This window comes from Saccopteryx leptura, chromosome 5, assembly GCF_036850995.1.
Source record: "Saccopteryx leptura isolate mSacLep1 chromosome 5, mSacLep1_pri_phased_curated, whole genome shotgun sequence".
Lineage (NCBI taxonomy): Eukaryota > Metazoa > Chordata > Mammalia > Chiroptera > Emballonuridae > Saccopteryx > Saccopteryx leptura.
Window position 1 is genome coordinate 205,525,608 of NC_089507.1, and position 20,706 is coordinate 205,546,313.

The 20,706-nt window shown below is 42.3% G+C and overlaps 1 protein-coding gene and 1 non-coding gene across 3 annotated transcripts; one reads left to right on the forward strand and one right to left on the reverse strand.

The window, feature by feature from the left end:
* The first annotated feature begins 437 nt into the window (after positions 1 to 437).
* On the forward strand, positions 438 to 19,183 carry SERINC3 (serine incorporator 3). Of its 2 annotated transcripts, none has more exons than XM_066387713.1 (10): positions 438 to 620; positions 3,878 to 4,039; positions 5,973 to 6,166; positions 7,007 to 7,086; positions 7,719 to 7,856; positions 8,039 to 8,208; positions 9,370 to 9,460; positions 10,462 to 10,642; positions 16,295 to 16,522; positions 17,162 to 19,183. In XM_066387713.1, the coding sequence occupies exons 1-10, from the start codon at positions 582 to 584 to the stop codon at positions 17,298 to 17,300; spliced, it is 1,422 nt and encodes a 473-aa protein (XP_066243810.1). In that variant the 5' UTR covers positions 438 to 581; the 3' UTR covers positions 17,301 to 19,183. The 2 variants fall into 2 exon arrangements, with proteins under 2 accessions (XP_066243810.1, XP_066243812.1); XM_066387715.1 differs by having other exon boundaries at positions 464 to 620; positions 3,821 to 4,039.
* Positions 14,207 to 14,282, reverse strand: TRNAG-GCC (transfer RNA glycine (anticodon GCC)). The gene has a single exon. It is a non-coding gene; the product is annotated as a tRNA-Gly (tRNA).
* Positions 19,184 to 20,706: the final 1,523 nt, after the last annotated feature.

A 20,706-nucleotide genomic window follows, 5' to 3' on the forward strand; every position in this document is an offset into this window, starting at 1 on the left:
CATATGAGAAAGCAATCAATGGACAACTAAGGTGTCGCAATGAAAAACTGATGATTGATGCTTCTCATCTCTCTCCGTTCCTGTCTGTCCCTATCTATCCCTCTCTCTGTAAAAAAAAATATATTCCCTTATTCTACTTCTTCATAGTCCTCATCACAATATGTCATAGTGTATTTTACTTTCATTGTTGGTCTCTTCTTAACTAGGCCATAAATTCTTGTACACCCTGTACCCCAGATCTTGACACCTAATGGGCTCCTAGTGAACAGAAATGAGGTGAAGAAATAAAACTCCACAACTCTTGCAGCACCCGCCGGCTTGGCCCCGCCCACTCCTCCAACCCCTAACAGGTTTAGCCCCGCCCCTCCCCCCAGCCTCGGCGCCGATTTAGCTCCACCTTCTCCCTCTACCAATGACAGGCGCCTCCTGGTCAGCGGACGAGGCGGTGGGCGGGGCCACGCAATGATGCAAGCGGCGCGTTTCCAGCCTGAGAAACCGTCGCGATTTTGAAGAGACGCCTCAGCAGGTAGTTACCACCGCTCGAAGCCTGCCGATCCACCACTTTCAGCACCAGCGTCACCATGGGAGCTGTGCTGGGCGTCTTCTCCCTGGCCAGCTGGGTGAGTTCCGAGACCGGTGTCTCCGTCGGACCTGTGGTTTGGGCGTGGGCGGTGGGGGGCGATAGAGAGCTCCAAGACCAGACGCGTTCCGGCCTCGCTGGCAGGGACCAGAGGGTTGGAGCGACCAGCTCCGGGCTGCTGAGAATATCCAGGGGCCCACGCCAAAATCCGCCATGCCTCGCGGTGGGGATCAGGCGGCTCAGTTTCCGGGTTCGTTGAAGAACGTAGGAGGCCGGGCCGCCATTGTTTACAATTTATGTTGCCCCGCCCCCGAAGGCTTTCCGGTCTCTGGGTTGACCAGTTGCTGGAACAGGACCAAGGAATGAATTACCCGGGCAGAAGCTCTCTAGTTTATCACGGGGCACCTCCTGAAGGTGGCGCCATTTAATTTGGGTGGCTTGAATATTTTTGTCCCGTAGTATGAGATTTTTTCCAAAGCTACAGAGTACATGGCAGAGCTGTGATTTTAACCGAGGCTTGTCTGCAGTTCTGGTGCAAGGGGAAGAAGGCCTCGTAGTTTATTACTCAAAATTGGAAGCCGTGGTCTGAACTTTGGGACCTTGTACAAATCATTTATCCCTTCCCATTAGACGAGGATAATCACCCCAGCATTCCTCGTTTGGAGAACTGTTGCGGGTTGAATCGCTTTGTAGATTGTAAACTCCGTATTTAAAAAAGGAAATAATTAGGTTCTATGGAATAGAATACGCTGTGTACCCTCAGAGGAACATGAGTCCTTGAAATCATTTTCTAGTTTCCTAAAATCCCGGCTGATTTAATCGACAGAGGACTCAATTTCACCTCATTCCACGACCATTTCTTTGGGACAGAGTGTGTTTTTATCCTTTAGGGTTGTTCATCTTAAATCAGAATGGCGGGTTCCTTGAGAGTAGTGGTTTTCCAATGTTTTTGACCTTGACCCAAAGTAAGAAGTAAATTTTACATAGTTGAGTTAATACAGCCATTTATTTTTTAATTTTTTTCAAGAATTATTTACTAACTTTAGAGAGGAAGGGGGGGAGAGAGAAAGAAAGAAAAAAACATTGATTTTTTATTTACTTATTTATGCATTCAGTGGTAGATTCTTGTAAGCTCCCTGACCTGGGATTGAACCCACGATCTTGGTATATTCAGGTGATGCTCTTAACCAACTGAGATACCCAACCAGGGCAATACATCCTTTAGATACAAGTTACATGAAATAATTCTTACCTTTACCATCTGCTATACAATTTTTCTATCACATCAAAAAAATTCTGGTTAGTTGATTTTTACAGCCCATTTAGTAGGTTGAACTCACTATTTGCAAAATAGATGTAGAAAAAATATAAGGTTATTAATTAAGGAGTTAATTGGTAATTTGAAAGAAAGATGTCCTTCCAACCTAATAACCCGAAACACATTTTGGCATTGATGTTAAGCTAAGATTTGAATTGATGCCAACGAAAAATTTCTATCTATAAATCACTTTTATATTTTATGAATCCCTTTTGTTCAATAAGAACATCAAGGAGTTCCGTGTACCAGAGAAGTTTCTTTAGGAAAGAAAATGGGTTTTTAGGAGAACAAACAAGAGGTAAGAAAGTTTGTAATAATAACTTGTTGACCATATTTCTCAATCAATAGGACATACGTTTTTTTTGAAAAATTTGGGGTCTGAAAACTGGGTGCGTCTTATACAGTGGTTGTAGATTTTCTACTTGCATTTCCCACTTTTTCACGTGGATAAGGAGTTGTATGAATTTTATGATGAATAAAACTTGAGTTCAATAGCTTTATGTCATATATATTTTTTCAAATCTCAGGCCCCCAAATTAAGGTGCATCTTATACGTGGGGAAATACAGTGTGTAGATGTAGAGGCCTTTTTGCCTTCTGCATGGCCCTAAAACTCCCTCGGGGAGGGAATCTGTGGCAACCTCACAGCCGCGAAGTTGCTGCTTTTGGTCAGATGAGGAAAGCTCTGAGAAGAGAAAGCTTTTATTCCGCATTTGTTCTGAATCTCAGATGTTTTCACCTTAAAATACTCTTTATACCTACTCTGGGTTCTGAATGGGTCACTGCAACAGTGAAATTGGAGCTATTGCATTTAATCCCAGATGACAGATGGTATTAGTAGCTTAGGACCAGCATGATAGCTAAGGGTGCTATGAACGTGGCAGATTCTGGGTGTATTCTGAGGATAGAGCTGATGTGCTGACAGATTGGATGAGGCTTTTAGAAAAGCATCAAGGATGACTCCAAGGTAACTGGACTGAGCAAACCAGAATAATAGTTGTCATTTAGAGATAGGGAAGTGACATAGCATATATACTGCTCACAAAAATTAGGGATTTCAAAATGAATATGAAGCAATAAAATATCCCCTAATTTTTGTGAGCAGTATAGTAGGACACGTTTGTTCCACAGATCAAGTACCTTTACACAGTACTTGATTCATTTTTATGGCTGAATAATTAATATTTCATTGTGTGGATAACACATTTTACTTACCCATTTATCGGTTGATAGACAGTTGGGTTGTTTCTGTGTTTAATGTTTTAAGGGATCTCCAGGTTACTCTTGAATGGAGCTAACTGGCTCTTGCTATCATTATCTATAAGGGTTTTCATTTAAGGTTGCTTTATGCTGTAACATCAGATTTGGTAAGTAGGATTCTCAGTAAATAGCAAGTGGAGTTAGGTTAGTATTTTTCTCAATATTAAGATATCTTGGCCTACCTGTGGTGGCACAGTGGACAGAGCATCGACCTAGAACGCTGAGGTCACTGGTTCGAAGCCCTGGGCTTGCCTGGTCGAGGCACCTACGACAAGCAATCAATGAACAACTAAAGTGAAGCAACTAAAATCTTATTCCCTCTCTCTGTCTCCTTCCCTCTTTCTCCAAAATCAATAAATAAAATCCTAAATTAAAAAAAAGATACCTTGTTTTTAAATACAGTATGTTTTCTGTGTGAATATAAGTAAAATTTATTAGGCTCTTAATATGTTTTAGGTACTGTGTTGAGTGCTTATTTACTAGAGTAATGTCAGAGGGAGGACAATTCTGTTAGTGAGACTGTTTTACAGATGAAGAAAAAGGTCTGCTGAGGTAAAGTGGCAGTAATAATATTGACTCCAGACGGTTTTAACCACTCCCCCCCAGCTGTAATTCTCTGTTAAAACTCTCAAAGCCTGGTTTGCTTTGTCTTCTGTTCCGCAGCACCTGTCATGAAGGAGTCCACTGAAGGTCTCCAATGGCCATGTGTGCTTCTTCCAGGTTCCATGCCTTTGCGGTGGCGCGTCCTGTTTGCTGTGTGGCTGCTGTCCCAACAGCAAGAATTCCACTTTGACTCGGGTCCTCTACGCTTTCATTCTCTTCCTGGGCGCTATTGTCTGCTGTATTATGCAGACGAAAGCGATGGAGAGTCCCCTGAAGAAGGTTAAGTAGAAGCAACAGTACCCTGAAAGTACTGATTATTTTGAGATTTTGCAAAATTTTAATTGACATTAATGTTCTGATTTTTTCACTGTTACGAAAGTTAGTCAAGTTCATTTTAATTTGGGGGTATAGTCAGGACACAGAATATGAAATAAAGGAAGTCAAAGTTAACATCTTCAGGTTCTGGTCTAACGACTGAGAGAAAACATGGAAAAGAGTTGCCCTAAAACATCTTTCCGTGTATGCTTAAGATTTAAATCAGTGGTCCCCAAGCCCTGGGCCGCGGACTGGTACCGGTCCGTGGGCCATTTGGTACCAGTCCGCAGAGAAAGAATAAATAACTTACATTATTTCCATTTTATTTATATTTAAGTCTGAACGATGTTTTATTTTTTAAAAATGACCAGATTCCCTGTTACATCCGTCTAAGACTCACTCTTGACGCTTGTCTCATAAGTTCGACAATTATATTTAAAAATACCACAGTTTTTACGCCGGTCATATAATTTTATTTTGTGCATTTATCTGTCCCACCCTAAAGGCTGGTCTATGAAAATACTTTCTGACATTAAACTGGTCCGTGGCCCAAAAAAGGTTGGGGATCACTGATTTAAATGTTTAAACTGAAGTAGGCCTTCACCTTTGGAAGGAATGCGTTTAGCATGAAAATTCATGGGAAAATGGGAGATGACCTCATCTGTAGAAAAGAGCAAAGAAGAGAGTACAGGGGGTCCTTGGGTTATGACACAGTTCACTTCCTATAACAGTGACGTAACCTGAATTTTGGTGTAAGTTGAACACACTCTAGCCTAAGTCACTTACCTATTTTAACACAGTTGTAAAATAACAATCTAGAACAAAAAAAAAAACAACAAAGCCACAGAAAAAGGAAAAGGACATAATGTCCATAATGTACATAAATATACTGTACTGTATAGTAGTAACAGAAAAAAATGGCAAAAATGAGTGTATAAAAATTCCTTACCTTTATTCTAGTGGTTGGCTTGCACACTGGAAGGGGCATTACAAGGTGGGAGAGAGGGACCTATTGGGAGGAGGAAGCTGGAGAGGCAGGAGAACCTGCAGAAGGTGCTGGGGATGATCCTACCTGTACTACAGGTGTTTCATCTCGAGAAGCAGCTGATGTGGAGGGTACAGGATCTGTTGCAGGCCTCTCTGCCTTCTTAAAGAATTGTTCCAGGCTAGTCTGGAAGGTTGATGACTTCTCTTCCAAAATCTGCCTATAGCACTGCAAGGTATCTATAACAGCTCTGTAGACCTTACTGAATCTTATCACGGGTCCTAAACCTGAAATTTTGTCAACTCATCCTCTCCCATAGAAAAACCTTATTCCAAACCCTTGGTAGTAAATCTCTTGGGTTCTGGAGTTTCTATCTCTTCCTCTTCAGTCAGCTGCTTCTCCAGCTGAATTGTGTGGTTCTTAGAGCAGACAGCTCCTCACCAAACAAAGCAACACATATGGAACACTTGCACTTTTAACAGTCCAAATGGCATTGGTAAGCGTACTGGGGGACACCTCCCTCGCTCATGGGTCACATTACTGCCTATTCTTCCGCTGTGCGCAGCCAAACTAGTTCACTGATGTAGTCAGTAATCACCGTGCTAATGGCGTAAGCTGCAACACTTACATCTCAGTTTTTTAAAGTTTTTATGGGAGTGTCGTAAACTCGAAACGTCTTACGTCAAGACTGTCATAACCTGAGGACCCCTTGTACTTTTATTTCCAAAATGCAAGTAGTTTATACTATTTGGTAACAAGTTTGTAAATGAATTGGAAGACAGAGAAAAATCCCACAGGACAGTCTTATAGTTGTTGAAGTAGTCAGTTTTATAGATCCAAGCTTTCCTATGGTGGGATAGAATCTCTATTTAAATGTGGAAGTTCCCATAACATTGAAATTATTTTTTCCAGATTCCTGGATTCTGTGAAGGGGGATTTAAATTCAAGGTGACTGATAGGAAGGCAAATGAGGATTGTAATGTGCAGGTCGGCTATAAAGCTGTATATCGGATCAGTTTTGCCCTGGCCATCTTTTTCTTTGCCTTCTTTCTGCTCATGTTAAAAGTAAAAACAAGTAAAGATCCCAGAGCAGCAATACACAATGGGTATGTAAGATTTACTTATTAATTTGTTTTATTGTGGTGTGGGTTCCCCCCATTCAGCAGTTAATGTTGCATTCTGGTGGAAGCAGTAAAGGATGTCAGTGAGTGGCCCTGGTGTGTTTCTGATCATTACATATGTGAAGTTGTTTTCAGTGTCATTTTAGTTGGAGACCTGTCGCATGGAGGCTGTAGGAGGGATGAGGAGAGTATCATCTTTTTTTTTTTTAATATCTTTCATTTCAGGTTTTTAGATTTTTATTGAACACCTATGAAACATTTAAGCACTGTGCTAGACTTAAACTAGGCTTAAACACACACACTTTTTTCCCTTTTTATTGTTAAAGATAAGCATGTGCATGATATATTTAAGCAGTATACAGAAAGATAAATAGTGAATATATCTGAGGCCCTGATATACATATTCTGTTGCTTCCCATTCCTAGCCCCTAGATTCCGTGATTCTCATTTGAAGACTGAAGGGAGTTTTATAAATTTTGGGGGGGTGATAACTTTTCCCTTGATCTAATAGTTAACTGTTGTATATTTAGATAACTTTGATCATTTAGAACGCTTCAGAATTCTAGAAGAATTTCTATCTTTAAGTGCTAAAAGTAGGGAAACTGTAAGGATACCTATTCCCCCTAATAAGAATGTGAATGATTTGTTCTCTGTGTTGTTTGTTCTTCAACTATGTGAAAATTGAAGTAGCTTCATGTCAAACGAAGATCTAAGCCCAATCATGTTGGAGGTGCTACTAAGGCTTATTTTTTTATGTTTTAGAAATTCATTTTCTCAATAGGTGAAAATTAGCATTTTATAAGTGCATTTTTTATATTTTAATAGGTTTTGGTTCTTCAAAATTGCTGCCATTGTTGGCATCATGGTTGGATCTTTCTATATCCCTGGGGGCCATTTCACCACAGGTATGGCTCACTATTAAGACGGTTTAATCATAATACATACAGATGGTACAGATGATTGAGTTAAATCTATATTCTCATTACTGATTTTGCAGAATTGATAAAGGCGGTGGTGTCCAGTTACGATTTGGGACTCATATTAAGATGTTAAAGCGTTCAGGTCACTTCTCGGTTGTTCTGGAACCATACATGAATTGTTTGCCAGTATTTTAATCATTTACCTTCTCACTTGGCAATACTAAGTTAATCAGAGAGCTCGTCGGCATGACTTCTAACTCGTGTGCTCTACCATCCCCATCTTAACCTGCTTCCTTACCATGGCATCGAGCAACCTGTGTGGATTTCCATGTGATTTTTCCTCTCTATAAAGAAAAAGGCTTATGGTAGCATTTGCAATGTTAGGACTTAGGCTCCCTTTGGCACAAGCGAGAACAAGTTTTTAAAGGCCTGAACCCCAACAGAACACTGTTCAGAGAATGCCTTAGAGTTTGGAATTGGAGCAGTCTTGCTGTAGTGCTGGAGATAGAATATGTCTTTACCACCTCTTGCTTGAATTAAAATCTTTTTAGAATGTTAGTAACGTTCTGAAATGTTGCTTTTATGGTAAAGAATAACTCTGTTCTCTTGGTTTGTAGCCTGGTTTATAATAGGCATGCTTGGGGCCTTCTGCTTCATCCTTATCCAGCTGGTGCTATTAGTAGACATGGCTCACTCTAGGAATGAATCACTTGTAAATCGAATGGAAGAAGGAAACGCAAGGCGCTGGTATGCTGGTAGGTGTCTGAACTCACCTAGGGGGACCGTACTGCCTTATGCTGCACTAAAACAGGGTGTACAAGAAAAATCGCCATTGATTTCAATGTATAAACTCCAAGGAATAAAAGAAAATTGGTCTTCGTTATAAAAGTTTGTTAGGATTGTGGGCCTTCATATTGGTTTCTCTGTTTATTTTCAGTGTTACTCTCTGTCACAAGCATCTTCTATACCCTTTCAATCATCTTTGTCGGTGTGCTCTATGCCAAATACACCAAACCAGACGGCTGCACGGAAAACAAGTTCTTCATCAGTATTAACCTGATCCTTTGCGTGGTGGTTTCTATTATATCCATCCATCCAAAGATTCAGGTATGGCTGTTTTCTGCTGCTTCCTCCTGTGAGGTTTTTATTTAATGCTAACTTTGAAACCTAGGTATCTTTTTTTTGTTCCTGAAGTTGGAAATGGGGAGGCAGTCAGACAGACTCCCGCATGCGCCCAACCGGGATCCACCCGGCATGCCCACCAGGGGGCGATGCTCTGCCCATCTGGGGCATTGCTCTGTTGCAACCAGAGCCATTCTAGCGCCTGAGGCAGAGGCCATGGAGCCATCCTCAGTGCCCGGGCCAACTTTGCTCCAATGGAGCCTTGGCTGCGGGAGGGGAAGAGAGAGACAGAGAGGAAGGAGAGGGGGAGGGGTGGAGAAGTAGATGGGTGCTTCTCCTGTGTGCCCTGGTCGGGAATCGAACCCGGGACTCCTACACACCAGGCCAACGCTCTACCACTGAGCCAACCGGCCAGGGCCCCTAGGTAACCTTTTATATGAATTTATGTCCAAGTCTTACCTTAAACATTTCTCCATTTATGATAAAGTCTTCAGAATTATGTTAGTTACTGTAAAACGTGCCATTGAATTGCCTGTATTGTAATTCAATAATTTCCCTATCATTTAAAAAAAATCCTAGGTAACTTGAGAATTTATAATTTTTATAAGATTGTTTACATCATAAGAATGATTCTTATGAATCATTAGCCAGGGTATTTCAGGGGAATTAAACCAGAAAAAAATTGATTTTTAATACTTAAACTCATGTTCCTGAGTCTCATCACCTAAATTATATACTCTTAAAAATCCATGGAGTTTTATGAAAACTGTGAAATTTGAAATTGAAAAGAACATCTATACATCACCTCTCCTTTTAAAAGTGCGGAAAGTGAAGTTCTAAAGAGATGGTGGGTCACCTCGCTAGTCAGTGGCAAAGCTGAATTTAAGCTCCACTGCACTAAGAGACTGGTCAGTGGAAGCCTTGTGTGACACGGGACTTCCCAGGATTATGAAATGCCGTGGGAACCAAGAGTGCATGCTTCCTCTTTCTTGGTTCTTTTTCACACTAACTCAAACTTGTCACCTTCCAGCTGTCAGGCAGAACCAGAAGGCTCTTAGTTAGCAGTTCCGCGGGTCTAAGGGAAGTACGCCGGGTTTAAGAAGTCAGCCCTTGCAATCCCGTGGCATTTTCTTTTGGCTTCCATAGGAACACCATCCGCATTCTGGCCTCCTGCAGTCCTCTGTCATCACCCTCTACACCATCTACCTCACGTGGTCAGCCATGACCAATGAGCCTGGTAAGGGAATGGCAACAGCACGTTCATTTGATGAAAAGAAAGGAGGAAATTACTCCTCTGATGGAGTGCAGACTAGAACTAAAGCAGGCGTCAAACAATTGAACAAACTAGAAACTTCAGTGAAATGTGTAATGTGCATTGTTTGCAGATACTTACCTCCCAGGTTTTATTCTCCACGTCTCTTCATAGCTGACGATCTAAAGGACCACAGCCCTTTATGTTAGTCTAGGCTTTCTCCTGGACTAAGTCAAACTAGTTAAGAGCAAGAAAACAACATTGTTTTGGCCCTTCGTAGAATTGTTTTAATTGAATTTTACTTTAGTGTTACAGGCTCTAGAACAGTAGTTTTCAACGGCCGGTTAACCAGCCTGACGTATGATAATTACAGTCTCTTCCTATAACATTAGGGTGGTTAACTCTTCTGCAGACTGGCATGAAATGTCTGGCGGACCAGGGGTTGAAAACCACTGCTCTGGAAGAAACAGCCATAGGAAATGTCCTTTTGTATTTGTTGCAGATTATTTCTCAAAAGGTATTCTATGGATTCCTTTTAAAGGAAAATAATTTTTGCAAACCCTCTAATGGTGACTTAACTTATTTTTATGTATCAGTTAATACACTTAAAAACCAATGAAATCAAGATTGATATTTATGAAATTTGACAAATTGTTATTTATTTTTTTCCTAAAACTGAGGTCACTAATTGCAACACAAACATACTACTCACAAAACTTAGGGGATATTTTATCACTTCATATTCATTTTGAAATATCCCCTAATTTTTGTGAGCAGTATATGTTACTGACTGCTGAATTTCAGGTTCTTTTAAATATAGCATTCCTGAGGGACGTCAGAGAAATGGCGCCGTGAGGAGTGCTACCGATAAATACAGCATTCCCGTGTTTTATGTCAATGACTGAGTGTGTAACCACGCCCCTCCAATCCTTTCCTGGAATAAGATGAGTTCTAACAAAGGATAATAAGATATTCTCCATTTTCAGATCGTGCCTGCAACCCAACCCTGTGGAGCATTATTTCACACATTATGGCACCCACCTTGGCTCCTGGGAACTCAACTGCTCCTGCCCCCACTACTGCTGCACCGTCACAGAGTGGGCATTTTCTGGATATAGAGACTTTTGTGGGGCTGGTCATTTTTTTTCTCTGCCTCTTGCATTCTAGGTAAGTTCAAAAAAATACCTTAGAACAAGATTCTCATAAGTGAAGCAGCTATTTTGCTTTCAAATAGCAGTGTGAGGAATTTAAAAAAAAATAGCCAGCCTCACTCTTTGTTAAAAGTCCTTGACTTGCCTCAGTTACCTGGCCATGTGCATTTCTTACAGTTTATCCAGTCCTCCCATCAAGGCATCCCTCCCAGCCTTACACAGGTATCTTCTCATTTGGATAGAAGGCTCAAGTCCACACCTGACCCTGCATCAGCTAGAATAGTGGCTCTGAAATTGGTTGGCTTATCTTGTTATATTTTAATCTTCATTTCCTGATCATTGTGAATAATTAAATGACTAAGAATTACACACATCTAATGTTAAAGACACTAGTAAAACCCAGGCCCCCAGATATAACCTAGGTTAGCAGTTTGCACTTACCCTCTCACTCATTTTTATTGTTATTTTCTCTATAATAGCATGTATTTCTCTAAGTATTTCAAAATACGTAATAATAAAATGGGTAAGGATATATGATATAAACTAATATAAGTGAGAAAAGGACAGAGTAGGAAATGAAAGTATCCTCTTTCCAAATTGACTTCTTCCATGGTTAACATTTGGCACAGGGGTCCCCAAACTTTTTACACAGGGGGCCAGTTCACTGTCCCTCAGACCGTTGGAGGGCCGGACTATAAAAAAAACTATGAACAAATCCCTATGCACACTGCACATATCTTATTTATTTAAAAAAAATTTTTTTTTATTATTTATTTATTCATTTTAGAGAGGAGAGGGAGAGACAGAGAGAGAGAGGAGAGACAGAGAGAGAGAAGGGGGGGAGGAGCTGGAAGCATCAACTCCCATATGTGCCTTGACCAGGCAAGCCCAGGGTTTCGAACCGGCAACCTCAGCATTTCCAGGTCGACGCTTTATCCACTGCGCCACCACAGGTCAGGCACATATCTTATTTTAAAGTAAAAAAACAAAACGGGAACAAATACAATATTTAAAATAAAGAACAAGTAAATTTAAATCAACAAACTGACCAGTATTTCAATGGGAACTATGGGCCTGCTTTTGGCTAATGAGATGGTCAATGTGCTCCTCTCACTGACCACCAATGAAAGAGGTGCCCCTTCCGGAAGTGCAGCTGGGGCCAGATAAATGGCCTCGGGGCTGCATGCGACCTGCGGACCGTAGTTTGGGGACCCCTGATTTGGTACATATTATTTCAGGCTTTTTCCTTTGCTTATACTGACTATCAACCTATATAATTATATGTAATTTTATATATAGTTAAATACACAATTGTGTTATATCACTTGATATTTAATTTTTAAAAATAAATTAGGAATATGCTATACAAATATATATGCTATTCTGAAATAGAAATTTGTCATTCTGATTTGGACAACTTTCCATAACATGTGTAGATGTACCCTTTTTTTGAGAGAGAGACAGGAAAGGAGGGAGACGAGAAGCATCAACTTACTTGTTCATTGATTGATTCTCATATATGTATTGATGGAGTTGTGGAGCTCAAGCCATGCCAATGACCCCTTGCTCAAGCCAGCGACCTTGGGACATGTTGCTGATTCTGCACTCAAGCTGGTGACCGCTGCGTCCCAGGTCAACACTCTACCCTTGGCAAATCACAGCAACCCTTGGCTGTCTATTTTTATAAGCAGGTTTATTGGAACAAATCTATGCTCATTTGTTTTTATATTGTCTATGACTATTTTTGTTTATTTTGCTTTTGCCCTAACTTCTTTTTAGATGTAATTTACATACCACAGAATTTACCCTTTAGAAATGTAAAATTCAGTAGTTTTTTAGTAGATTCACAGAGCTGCGCAGCCATCACCACAACCAATGTAAACATTTATGTACTGAAAATGTTACTCTGTACTTATTAGCAGCCACTCCCCATTTTCCCTACCTTCTGTCCCCTGGCAGACAGTGATTTTTTTTTTTAATTTATTGATCAATTCTACAGAGGAGCAGGGAGTGAGAAGTATCAACTCATAGTTGCTTCTCCTATGTGCCTTGACCGGGCAAGCTCAGAGTTTTGAACCGGTAACCTCAACATTCTAGGTCAATGCTTTGTCCGCTGTGCCACCCCAGGCCAGGCAGAGAGTAATCTTTCTGGCTTTAGATTTGCTCATTCAAACGTGTCATATACATGGAATCGTACTACCGTATTTTTCGCTCCATAAGACACACCTGACCATGAGACACACCTAGGGTTTTAAGGAGGAAAATAAGAAAAAAATATTCTGAGCCAAATGGTGTTAAAATATTTAATAAGCCCTGGCCGGTTGGCTCAGCGGTAGAGCGTCGGCCTAGTGTGCGGAGGACCCGGGTTCGATTCCCGGCCAGGGCACACAGGAGAAGCGCCCATTTGCTTCTCCACCCCTCCGCTGCGCTTTCCTCTCTGTCTCTCTCTTCCCCTCCCGCAGCCAAGGCTCCATTGGAGCAAAGATGGCCCGGGCGCTGGGGATGGCTCTGTGGCCTCTGCCTCAGGCGCTAGAGTGGCTCTGGTCGCAACATGGCGACGCCCAGGATGGGCAGAGCATCGCCCCCTGGTGGGCAGAGCGTCGCCCCATGGTGGGCGTGCCGGGTGGATCCCGGTCGGGCGCATGCGGGAGTCTGTCTGACTGTCTCTCCCTGTTTCCAGCTTCAGAAAAATGAAAAAAAAAAAAAAAAATTAATAAAATACAGTATATGCTCTTTTGTGATTGGCTTCTTTCAGTTAACAGTGTTTTCAAGGTTCATCTGTGTTGTCAGTATTCCTCTCTGTTGTTGAAATGATATTCCATTGTGTGAATATATCACATTTCGTTTATCTACTCATTAGTTGATGGACAGTTGGGTGTTTCCATTGTGGGGCTATCATGAGTAATACTGCTATAAATATTTGTGTACAAATTTTTTGTATGGGTGGACATTTTCTATTCTCTTGGGTATATACCTGTGAATAGAGTGGCTGGATTATGTGATACTATTACATTTACTGTTTTGAGGAACTGCCAAAGCATTTTCCAAGGTGTCTACATCATGTTACAGTTCCACCAGCAACGTTATGAGGGTTGGGATTTCATTACCTCCTAATCATTACACTGTTAAGTCTTTTTGATTGTAACCATTCTAGAGGATGTGAAGCAGCCTTTCCTTATGGCTGTGCTTTACGTTTTCCTAATGATGTTAAACATTATTTTTAGGTACTTATTGGCCATTTTTGTATCTTCCTTAAAGAAACATCTATTTAAGTCTTTTGCCTTTTTTTTTTTTGTATTTTTTTCTGAAGTTGGAAACGGGGAGGCAGTCAGACAGACTCCCGCATGCGCCTGACCGGGATCCACCCGGCATGCCCATCAGGGGGTGATGCTCTGCCCATCTGGGGCGTTGCTCCACTGCAACCAGAGCCATTATAGCGCCTGAGGCAGAGGCCATAGAGCCATCCTCAGCGCCCGGGCCAACTTTGCTCCAGTGGAGCCTTGGCTGTGGGAGGGGAAGAGAGAGACAGCAAGGAAGGAGAGGGGGAGGGGTGGAGAAGCAGATGGGCGCTTCTACTGTGTGCCCTGGCCAGGAATTGAACCTGGGGCTCCTGCATGGCAGGCCGACACTCTACCACTGAGCCAACCAGCCAGGGCCAGTCTTTTGCCTATTTTTAAATTGGGTTGTCTTTTATCGTTTTGTATATGGTTTGAGGTATGTGGTCCAACTTCATTCTGTTTTGTGTGGCTATCCAGTTGTGCCAACTCCATTTATTGAAAAGACGATTCATTCCCCAGTGACTTGTCCTGGCATCCTTGTCAAAAATCGGTTGACCATAAATGTAAAGGTTTATTTCTGGACTTGTAATTTTATTTCATTGATATATGTCTTTCCTTATCCCAATATCACTGTCTTGGATTACTGTTGCTTTGTAGTAAGTTTTGAAATTGGGAAGTGTAACTTATCCTAATTTGTTCTTTTTCAAGATTGTTTTGGCTATCCTGAGTCCCTGCATTTCCATGTAAACTTTAGGTTCAGCTCGTCATTTTCTGGCCCCCAAAAAGGGAATTGGGATGTTGAAGGGGATTGTGTTGAATTTGTACTTTAACTTGAGAGTATTACCATCTCAACAATGTTAAGGTTTCTTCACCATGAACATGGCGTGTCTTATTTAGGTCTTTCAGTGGTTTATAGTTATTAGTGTACAAGTCTTGAACTTTGTTAAATTTCTAAGCATTTTACTCTTTTATGGGATTGTAAATGGGATCATTTAGGCTGCTTATTGCTATGCATAGAAATACTACTTTTTGTATATTAATCTTGTATCCTGCAAAGTTGTTTATTGATTTTAAGAGTGTGTATTCTTTAAGACTTTCCATACAGAAGCATAGGTCATCTGTGGATAGAGATCATTTACTTTTTCTTTTCCAATCTGGATGCCTTTTGTCTTTTTCTTGCCTAATTGCTCTGGCTTGAACCTCCAGCATGGAGTTGAATAGAAAGATGAGAGTGGAGTATTTGTCTTGTTCCTGATCTGAGGGGGAAAGCTTTTAGTCTTTCAATATATATATATATATATTTTGTATTTTTCTGAAGTTGGAAACGGGGAGGCAGTCAGATAGACTCCCGCATGCGCCCGACCGGGATCCACCCGGCACGCCCACCAGGGGGCGATGCTCTGCCCATCTGGGGTGTTGCTCTGCTGCAACCAGAGCCATTCTAGCGCCTGAGGCAGAAGCCACAGAGCCATCCTCAGCGCCCGGGGCCAACTTTGCTCCAATGGAGCCTTGGCTGCAGGAGACAGAGAGGAAGGAGAGGGTAGGGGTGGAGAAGCAGATGGGCGCTTCTCCTGTGTACCCTGGCCGAGAATCGAACCCGGGACTCCTGCATGCCAAGCCGACGCTCTACCATTGAGCCAACCGGCCAGGGCCTAATCTTTCAATATTAAGTATGATTTTAGCACTAGGTTTTTCATAAATGCCCATTATTATTTTGAGGAAGTTTTCCTGTTCTTAGAGTATTTTTGTTACCTTGAAAAGGTGTTAGATTTTGTCAAATGCTTTTTTTTAATGTCTGTTGAGATGATCGTGCGGTTTCTGTCCTTTTTTGTGTGTACTTTGCTATTGAGTCATTTAACAAACTTGAGTGAGCATGTGCCATGTGCCCGAAATGCATAGATGACTAAGGCCGTTGTCAAGCAGTTCTGTGAACAGCCTGAGAGAAGGAATGATAAGTGCTGTGGCAGAGGGAGGTGTAGAGAGCTGTGGGCACTTGATCAGCTTAGCGATGGGGGTGATGTCAGAGAAGGATTTCCGGAGGACATGACACACAGCCAGAGAACTGAAGGATGAGTAAGTTAGCTGGGAGAAGGTTGGAGGGTCATAGAGTCTAAGATTAGAGGGGTCCTTATGAAGTCATGGAAGTAGATATTAAGAGCCCGGGATGTTTTGGGAAACGCCTAAGCAGTTAAACCATCAACTAGTGACTGAAAAGAGCAGTCTGTCTTGAGAGGGCAGGCGGCAGGTCAGACGTGAAGCTGGGCCCTTCACAGGGCTGTCCGGCCCCAGCGTAGGAGCAGTTCTGAAGTAACCTGCAGGTGATCGGCCAACGGCAGCGGTTCGTCTTCATGGCCCACTTCTGATTTGTTTTCCTTGGGATCACTTTCCAGCTTCCGCACTTCCACCAACAGCCAAGTAAGTAAGCTGACCCTGTCAGGGAGTGAAAGTGTCATCCTCCGTGATACAGCCACCAACGGTGGCAGCGATGAAGAGGACGGACAGCCGCGGCGGGCTGTGGACAACGAGAAGGAGGGAGTTCAGTACAACTACTCTGTCTTCCACTTGATGCTCTGCCTTGCTTCCTTGTACATCATGATGACGGTGACCGGCTGGTACAGGTAGGAGGCACGGACCACACAGAGGGAAGACCGCTTAGCCCCCTTGGGCTGCCTGTAAAATCTCCATCCATTTCACCAGACTTTAGAATCCCCTTCTCTTACCTATATAATAAGGTTGTATTCAGTACTGACTCTTCTGAAATACTTTTAATTTTTTCTTCTCTTGGATAGAAAATCTAGTTGGAATTCTTACAGTACAGTTTATGGGGAGCTCTTCCAGACTGGAGTGCTTGAGGAAGAAAATCATATGAATCTGACCCATCCCTATGCTCTAATTTTTCCGTCTGTCTAGAGCCGACCAGAGAGTGTGTTCCGACCCAGGTAGTGATTGGCAAGGAAGGGAAGTTTCAGGGGCCCGTTTCAGTCTGGACTTTTATCAGCATCTAGAACAGCCAGATGTTCCTGACAATTTTGCCCAAGAATTAGTCAGTGTTCTTCATACTGGCAAGAAGATAAAAGCCATTTGAGAGGTAGAGTTCCCTGCTCATAAAAATGAAATTAGCTTCTTTAAGTCCCTTCTAGAACCTTCCTAGGGGGTGATGTCAGCCAAATGTCCCTGGAGAATTTCCTGGCTCTGGCTAGCTGGCTGCTCACTGCTGATATCAGGGTCCTTTTCCTGACTCTCTGCTGTTTTCTTAGCCCTGATGCAGAGTTCCAGAATGTGACCAGCAAGTGGCCAGCTGTGTGGGTCAAGATGAGCTCCAGCTGGGTCTGCCTCCTCCTCTACGTCTGGACCCTGGTGGCTCCGCTGGTCTTCACCAACCGAGACTTCAGCTGAGCCTCTTGAGTGCCGGGACGCCACAAATTGATAAAGGTTTCCTTTGCTGAAAGCCCTCTTACTTCTGCTTCAACTAAAATACCGAGTGCTTTGCGAATTTGACTATATCCGGGTTTCTTTCTGAAGGCAAGACTGAATTATGATTGATGCAGGATCTGAATTTTTCATTTACATGTATATTGTTTATTTTTAAGGATGTAGTGCAAAGGGAACATTTTTTGCATTGTATAGTGAATGACAGCTGTGCTGTGAAGAGAGTTTTTATTAAGATCTACAACTTTGATTTAATATTAAAATAGAAAAATATTCGATATTTGAGGCCATCATTAATATATTTCTATTGCATTATCCTTAAAGAGCAGGGGGAAAAAGTAATAATGTATTTCTGTGACAGTTTTTCTTGAAAGTCTTTACTTGTGTGACACAGCACTCTGTCCGGTCCTTGAAACTCGTAAGAGGCGGAGCGTCTGAGTCCTGGCCTGAAGGCCTGAGGCCGGGCTCCTCCTCCCCAGAACAGGGGTTGCTGATAGGGCTACTGCTTCTGCAACTTGAGTTTTTTCAGTAATTTTTTATACTACAGCATTGACACTGTTTATTTCAAGTCTGTGGCTTTGCCAGAATGTTAATTTCAATAAACGCTTTGTAGGTTTGGTTAAAATGAAGATTCACTTGGGAAAACACTGCAACTTTAGTCTGTGTCATTATCTTGTTATAAGTATGTAAAAGTAAAATGCATGTGAATTTATTATATTTGCACTATAAGGTATTTGATTAAAATAGACATGCTTTTAAGGCCTTTTCTTTAACAGCTTTTATGAACTAGGAGCCGTTCTATTTTTTTTTTTTTTACTTACATGGCTGTCAGATTTATCAGGCATCTAGCCAAATGCGTCTATTCCTTCTAAAACTTAAGGGCTGTTAAGTAAAATCTTGAATTCACTTAAAAACTGTACTAGTAAGTACCTTCTCTGGGTAAGACGCTTGGGTAGGTGAGGGGCAGGGGCAGGAACTGTCAGGGTTCCTCCAGGAGAGGGAGCGCAAGGAGCTAGAAGTGTTCTTTCAACAAGATGTGCTGGCTGGCCTCGACCAGCCATCGGGTTCTGGGATACAACTTCAAGCGTGACACACAGCAGCTCACCATCTCGGCCTTACAGATTCAAGGAGGGTGAAAATGAGCTGACAGGTGGTGCAGTGTGGTGTAATTTGTACTGTGATTTAGGAATTGCAGAGGACTCAAAGAAGAGGTGCCCGGGGTACGGGTGTGTCATGGTAGGCTTCGTGGAAAAAGTGATGTCTAAGCCAAGAGGTGTCAGGAGTTAGCTAAGAGGGAGGTGGGATGGCAGTGCTGAAGGGTAGACAGAAGGCAGGGAGATTTAAAAAAAACCTTTATAAAGCTGGAAAGGGGAGGACTGGGCAGGGACTCGATTATAAAGGGCTTTGTGAACCATACACGTTTGGACCTTATGTTGAGGCAAGTGAGAGCATATTCACGGTGGCATGAGTGACTCGTGTCCTGAGTCGGTGTGTAGAGAACGGATCTGGAGGGATAGACCAGGACAGTCCATGTAAGATCTGAAACAATAAAAGTAAGGGTGGGGAGAAATTGACAGGTCAGAGCTACTTTAGTAATTGAAAACTTGAAACTGGCAGTTGATTAGATGTAGGGGGAAAGGGAAACTGAGTGATTCTAGTTTAATGGCCTGGGTCAGTATGGTGAGGAGCAGGAAGAGGGACGGGTTGTGCTAAACGGATGGAGGTATGTGGCCCTTTGGAATGGGTTTGCATGTAGTTTCACTTTTCTGTCTGTCACACAGCTAATGTTTATTGCGTATATACTACACTTTATGACCTTGGGCAAATGACTACCTGTCTGAGCCTCATTTTCTTTGAACAAAATGATAGCACCTAGTACATAAGCTTGTTTAGAGAGTAAAGCTACTTTGCAAAGTGCCTAACCCATTTTAAGCACTCTGGTAGTAGCTGGTAATCTCAGTAAGGGCTAAAAAGACACTGCACAATATTCAAAGGTCAGACTTTCAGCCAAAGTCTCGCACAGGCTAGATTTGAGGTGCTCTTACAGAAGTCAACCCCGGGAACATCGAGGGCACAGTCGTGGCTAGGGTAGGGAAACGGGGCTTGATGATACAAACTGTTGGAACCACCATCTCTCAAACCAGTGGTTTATGTTAGGGTACAGAGGTACGGTTGTCAGGGGCTTGGGGGCAGACGGGAGGTTGAGCCCTTACATTTCCCAGTAAAGCAGACACCCTCTTTCCTTCACAGCAGGGCCAGCAGATCAAACCCATCAAAGGTCCTTAACTTCAAAAACATTTCGGTGCACCTTCCCCCCCCACCCTATGTAATTCAAAATAAAAGCAGTACTAAACTGTAAAGTGTAATAAAGTCCAATAAAGTTTTTAAATTTTTTTCTTATAACTTTGATATTAATTTGAAATAACAAATTTGTTTAAAAATTGGGGGGCATTGTCCTTGCTGGGCATCGTTTTCTACCTTAGGACTAAGTTCAGTAGTGTACCCAAGACTCGAGTGAATCACACAGCTGAGTGCTGCGTTACAGACAGGCATAAACAGCATTTTGAGTAAGCCCAGGACCCAATGTAAAGCAGGGGAGTACTGGGAATCATTAGACCTCACGCGGTCATGTCACTCCAGGTGAGTCACCCCGTGTTTATCACCCGGTGTTTCATCAGCATAAACAGGCCTGCCTCCCAGGATTGCAGATTGAAGGCCCTGGCTCTGAGGTCTGCAGGAGGCTGTAGGACTTCCTCAAAGGCGACAGCAGTGGCTGCGCTTTGACAGAGTTACATCTGGGAGAAAGCCTCTAGGCCCATGCTGGCTGTTTGCCTTCTAGATTGTTACAAAGTACTCAAACTTTCTCTTGACAACCAGATATATTGCCAGAGAATGGCCAAGGGCCTGGTTATCAGTGCTTTTGATGTTCTGGACCAAGTCATAACTCAGGCTTAATTTAATCCAGAACAGCTTTTTTGTCCATTACAAGTATTTCTCTTTTTACACATTAAGCTAAAGAGTATTCAATAATATGAGTCATGCATTTCATTTCTGCTGATTGATAGCAGATGCCAGGTTTACACTTACTAAAGGGAGCTGCACCTCAAGCTCTTGTTGGTCTGTTGTATCCGTTGTGTTTTACCCAGGAGCCTAGATCAGGCAGCTACTCAGTTATAGTCTCAGTACTGCCGGGAGACTAAGTCACACGCTGCCCGTAACCTCAGGTGAAGAGTGACTACCACGTACATGGCTACACATACCAAGCACTGAACACACAATTGTCCACACCCCTGCAAAATGATGATTCCTCCCTTGTACTGATCACACCAAGGCTCAGAGAACTTAGTGATTTGCCCACAGTTACAGAAACAAA